The sequence below is a fragment of the Austrofundulus limnaeus genome, unplaced genomic scaffold (genome assembly GCF_001266775.1).
Source record: "Austrofundulus limnaeus strain Quisiro unplaced genomic scaffold, Austrofundulus_limnaeus-1.0 Scaffold15, whole genome shotgun sequence".
NCBI lineage: Eukaryota > Metazoa > Chordata > Actinopteri > Cyprinodontiformes > Rivulidae > Austrofundulus > Austrofundulus limnaeus.
Window position 1 is genome coordinate 252,935 of NW_013952417.1, and position 5,895 is coordinate 258,829.

At 37.7% G+C, this 5,895-nt stretch overlaps 1 protein-coding gene across 1 annotated transcript in view; it reads right to left on the reverse strand.

Annotated features, from left to right (window-relative positions):
* Positions 1–5,895, reverse strand: part of ythdc2 (YTH domain containing 2) — a 47,640-nt gene that overhangs the window by 31,722 nt on the left and 10,023 nt on the right. Inside the window, exons 7-14 of the mRNA XM_014002769.1 lie at positions 4,741–4,907; positions 3,337–3,439; positions 3,024–3,180; positions 2,573–2,680; positions 2,341–2,486; positions 1,757–1,892; positions 452–578; positions 179–244 (exon numbers count right to left, since the gene is read on the reverse strand). Of these exons, the coding sequence (XP_013858223.1) occupies positions 179–244; positions 452–578; positions 1,757–1,892; positions 2,341–2,486; positions 2,573–2,680; positions 3,024–3,180; positions 3,337–3,439; positions 4,741–4,907 (1,010 nt within the window). The remainder of the gene's footprint in view (positions 1–178; positions 245–451; positions 579–1,756; positions 1,893–2,340; positions 2,487–2,572; positions 2,681–3,023; positions 3,181–3,336; positions 3,440–4,740; positions 4,908–5,895) is intronic.

Here is a 5,895-nt window from a genome sequence, read left to right on the forward strand (position 1 = left end):
ATATATATATACACACACGTGTATATATACATATACAATTTTGACACAATTTTGCTCCCTATTTTTAGATGGTATGATGAATTTACAAAATACACTCAAACTGAAAAAATCTTTCATGCATAAAAGAGCTTAGAGACAGGTCAAACCTTCGTCATGCTGAGGTGAACAACACACTCACATGGAAGAATTGAGCAGATCCAAAGCTTCTGCCTGCTTGAAGTGTTTGGTGAAGTCCAAGGCAGTCCTGAAACAAAACAAGAGTCACATGTGTAGCATTTTCAAACTGTTGGCTTGAATGTTTAGTCTGCAGTCCAAACTGTGACAAATGGTTTAGGTGTAAAATAACACATTAACTCCACTATATGTAATGCAAAAAACAAAAGTAGCTCTAAGTGAAGGAATTACTGGTAATAATAAGATGTAAATGTAATGTAATGCCACTTTGTCCTACCATCCATTAGCTGCTTTCATGTTTATGTCAGCACCCATGCTGAGCAGCTGCTGAACTTGTGGAAGGAATCCTCGACCTGCTGCCACCATCAGAGCTGTGCAGCCCGTCTCACTGTGCGTGTAGTCCACTAGAGAAGACAATTCAGAAGGAGTGAGAGTCCTACATTAGAACATGATGTAAGACTGAAGCACATTTATAACCATAACACAGCAGAGACTGGTCAAGTCAACATAAACTAATTTGTAGGGATGGGAACCTTTAGGCATCAAACAATTAAAATTTTTTGTTAGGTTTTAAACAGTTTCTAAATTTGTTTTGAACTTTCTTTTAAAATAATTGACCAAGTGTTTATTCAAATGTAGGCTATTGTTGAGGGAAAAAAAGAAAAGAAAAAAAATCATAAAATAAGCAATAAGATGCAAATTTATTGTATTGTAAGGCTTTGTATATTTTTCTTCATCCCAAATGATTTTTTTTTACTTTTCTAAATTTAGTTTTATAATATTACGCAGCCCGTGAGGGGACATGGGAGATTTTTTTTTTCTCTTGTGTTCCCACGCAATATTATTGCGTTACCTCGTAAAAGTAGTTTATCACTGTTGTACCTGCCGGTTTATTAACAAATTCACATGTTTACCATTAGCGAGTTAGCCTACTGCTTTAATTCAGCTTCAGAATGAATATATCACACAGCCACGCATGGAAGTATGTCATATGATATTTTAACACAGTGCAGCCACGCAACATCATGTCAATTTCATGAACTGTGGCGACACATCCTGTTTTGGTAAACGGATATTTCAAAATAAAAGTCTGATTTAATTCAGTTCGTATACAAATCAAAGTTTTGCATGGGAACGCAAAACAATATTGCGAGGTAACGCAAAAGAAAAAAAAATCCCCCCATGTCCCCTCGCGGGCTCCGTATAATTTAACCACAGCATTTCATTTAAAATGTCCTATCATATAGTGGGGTTTCAAAAATTTCAATAACTTAAGAAGAAAATGTCATGAAAATTATTTTTTTTTACCATAATACGACAAAAACTGTTTTAGTTGAACTTTATATTCATTTATTCAGTAAAAAATGCATAAAATCTAACTGTTATTCATTTATATAAAAAACTATTTTTTGTCAAAAAAAGCTCTTTGCATGTTAGTTCATGAGAGTAAAAAGCAATAAAAATCTGTCACATAGGGTCTTAAAAATCACTGTAGATATGGAAATACAGTGAAAGCATTTGTACAACTTGAGACCCGTCCACAGAGAAGAGGAGGAGAAGAAATCAGCCATTTAAATCCTACCGTTAACACTTTCATTGAGGAGGAGGTTGAAGAGCTGACCAAAAGCATCCTGGTCCTCGTGAAGGAAAATGTTTGTAATGCAGGAGTCCATTTCTTTTACCAGCCACAGCTCCAGTTGTCCTGCACCACTGTCATTCTGTGACGAAACGATCCACAATAGGGTTTGGAACGACTCAGACTGATCTGAGTGAGTCAGTCACATAAATCACAGGCAGTTCATTATAATAATGAAGCTTTGCTTGCGGGCTGAACTCCTGAGCCTGACAAACTAGATCTTAAAAATAAACCTCACTTATCTTTGTAAAACATCAATGATGCTGCCAATCTAGACTGCAAACTCTTGTTTATTTTGAAGCATATTACTGGTGTTCAGATGTAAAAATCACACAAACTGTTATGAGGGAATAAAAGAATCTGATGTTGAATGAACAGAGCCAGTAGAAGAATGTAGAAAGTAAGAAAGTAAACATGTACAGTAGGTTTCCCTCAGGCCCAGGCTGCTCTTGAAAAACAGATCTGTGATCTCAGTGTGATTTTCCTGGTTAAACAACACTAAAATAAAACTTAGTGAATGCCTGGATTACCAGATGGGTACTGGCCCAGACTTCTCCATCTCCACCACCGCTGGCTTGGCCTGCAGATAAAATACTGGGACTTTGTTGTTTCTCCACATCAGCGCTGATCTCCACCGCCTCACACCACTCGGTCAAACGCTTCTGTTTTTTCTCCTCTGAAAAAAAAAAAACATCATTTGTGAGAAAGGCAGAGAATCAAGTCAAGATTTAGTTTTATATGTGTAGAAATAAAGTTTCATACTTTTCTGTTTCTCTTCCTTGTAAACGTTCATGTCCTTCCTGTTAAAGCCTGTCAGTTTCAAAATGTCCTCCAGAAAATACTCCGTCACGTCAAACTGCCTTCCTTCAACTTTGAAAAATAAACAAATACGCCACATGATTAATCACACAGAAACACAAAGTTTGCTTTGTTTCAATAACGCCTTAATCTTAATTTCAGAATGAGTGGATTCTAAAATAAATCTTCATTATAAATCTTGCACATAAGCTATAAATGATTCTAAATATCCATTTGGAAGTTGAGTCATATCAGGAATAAACTTTATTTATTCAAACTGAAGCCATTTAAAGAGCTTGCAACAGGTAAATTATTATTTCTTCATAACGTTTTCACCAAACCCCACTTTAAGATGGATGGAATACCCCTTTAATAGTTGTCTTCATCACTGATGGCATGGATAAAGTGGACTTACGATAGATAACAGGGCAGGAGCCGAAGTACTGAAGGAACAGGTCTACATCCAAAGCTGCACTGGAGAGAATCAGCCTCAGAGAGGGGATTTTCTGAAGCACATCCCGCATCTTAGTAAGCAGGAAGTCAGTCAGACCGTCACGCTCGTGCACTTCATCCTGCCCACATCAAGTCATTTCCACATGTCAAAGTTCTTTTGTTTTGTTTTACAACAAAAGTCAAACACTAAAACTTTAAGAGGTAAAGAGAAAGTGGAAGGTGAATCAGCTTTTAATGTTCTTAGATTTTCAGGCTGTCGTTGTGTAGCTGCTCACCACAATGACGTGAGTGACGGTCGTGAGGCTGCCGTCTCCTGCCATCAGTGTTCTGAGGAGGACTCCACTTGTGCAAAACGTCAACAGGGTCTTAGGAGAGACCCTGAGATCGGACAAATTCTAAGTTATAAATCATTCAGAATCAAGACATGAAAAGCTCTTAAATGGCTCAAAGTTTTTATACGTTTGTCTGAAATTTAGTTTCTAGTAGACCGCTTGTTTCTTTTTAAAGAGATCCATGATTAGTTGTAACATTAGACTTTATTTAATAAACATAAATTTTAACTGTAAAATAAAGTCTGTAAAAATACTGTAGGATGTTTACTTTTATTTTTAAACTAAAAGTTTAAAAATATATTACACGGACGGGGCTATTTTATTTACACTCAAAGCATTCTGGGTAAATGATGACGTGGATAGGTCCTCGGTGTGAGCGAGCTATATCCACCCTGAAGGTTAATCTTAGACAATATCTGATGATCGACTCTTTTAAATGAAACCAGAGAGCGTTGACAGAGAGGAGAAGGTAGAAATGACTCAGCCTGGAACTGAAAATATGGATGGAGGTCAACAGAGCTGCTTCATGGAAGAAGAACCTCAGCTTAGCCTGTTAGCTTTAGCATTAGCCCCGACGCTATCACCATAAATATGTATTAGCTCAGCGCTACACATTCTCCTCTTATCATTGACGTCCTCCATCCACATGACAGAGAGGGGAACACAAAAATGACTCAGCTGCAACTGAAAATATGGATGGAGGACCTCAGTTTAGCTTGTTAGTTGTCACACTAGAGCCGTGCTAATACATAGCATCAGTGCTAGCACAAAGGCTAACATGCTAAGCTGAGGTTCTTCTTCCATGAAGCAGCTCTGTTGTCCTCSATCRATATTTTCAGTTKCAGGCTGAGTCATTTCTACCTTCTCCTCTCTGTCAACGCTCTCTGGTTTCATTTAAAAGAGTCGATCATCAGATATTGTCCAAGATTAACCTTCAGGGTGGATACAGCTCACTCACACCGAGGACCTATCCACGTTATCATTTACCCAGAATGCTTTGTGTGTAAATAAAATGGCTCAGTCCGTTTTAAAATATATATTTTAAATATTTACAAATTTATACAGCCTACAGTATTTTTCCAGTCTATTTTACAGTTAAAATATATTTTTATCAAATAAAGTCTAATGTTACAACTAATCAGGGATCCTTTTAAAACTTTCATTTCATTTAACAAGTTATGAGAATTTTGTGCCTATTATTAAGATTAGTTAAATACATGGGAAAAAAACAATGAAATAAATCCTAGAATTGTGTGTTTTTGTACAATAAAGTTGTTCAGATATCATGATGCTAATTTACTTTAACAAAACACAAACTCAAACCCAAACAGTATTAGTAAAGTCTACCTGCTCTCCAGTCTGATGTGGTAACCAACTGTCTGACCCACGCTCTCCCCTCTCTCAGCTGCCACTCTTTCAGCCACAGCGATGGCAGCCAGGCGCCTGGGCTGCGTACAGAAGATCCTGCAGGGCTGTCCGTTCTTGCTGCAGTTATCTAACAAAAACTGTGGAATCTGGATGATACAAAGGTACAGTGTGATATTAATTCAATCTTATTTAATATTACTGTCATTTAAAGCACTTTGCTACACATCTTAATATCATTAATATACACAGAAATGCCAAAACTACCAAAAATCCATTCAAGTCAGATCTTACAATATTTCAAAAAGAATAAAAAATGTAAAACTAACCAGCCATTGAACATTTCCATCAATCTTCTACTAATGTTTTGTTAAATAAAATTGCTCCATGTACTCTTTAAAAAAAAGTTAGACATTACTACAGTCAGGTTTTATAACATAAAACACTTCACTGTGTGGCAATCCAAGCAGTAACTGCTGAATTATTTCAGCAATAAATAAACAAATAAATAAATAGAGAAACAAAATAAATAAATTAAATATGATTTCCTTAAGATACCAAAGTGGCCTTAAAGAGTAACTTACCACCCCTGTGAAAAGATAACTCCGCCCCAAGGCGAAATTTGAAAAATGCATCAAAGTGGGTAGGGGAGGGGGTGTGGGTAGAGGAAGGGGGGTTAGAGAGCGGAGGTGTGGCCAGGACGAGAGAACGTGACAGGCAGCTAGCATTAGCATAATTGATGCAACATGGAAAGTGACCACAGTATCGCAGAGAGTTACATCTCTGAATGTCTAAAGTGGAGGATTTTCACCCCACACCAGCACCAGACAGAGGAGGAGCGCTCCGACAGCCTGACTGAAAAAAATGAAAGCATACAGCTGCAGCTGCTCACACGATCGCTAGTTTAAATCAGGAATAAAAGTAGTAATATAAAGTAGTAGTAGTCTCCCCACCCGAGGCTGAAGGTCAACAGACGATCATGCTAAGCTTGCTAACAGCTCCACCCTCTGACTGCTGCAGGGGCGTGTCTTAGAGAGAGGTTTATATACCAGGACACAGCCGCTGTGACGAAACTGTGCAGAACCACGTCACAGTGCAGAGCCATTAACCAATATGCAAACTAGCCTGCAGTACCAC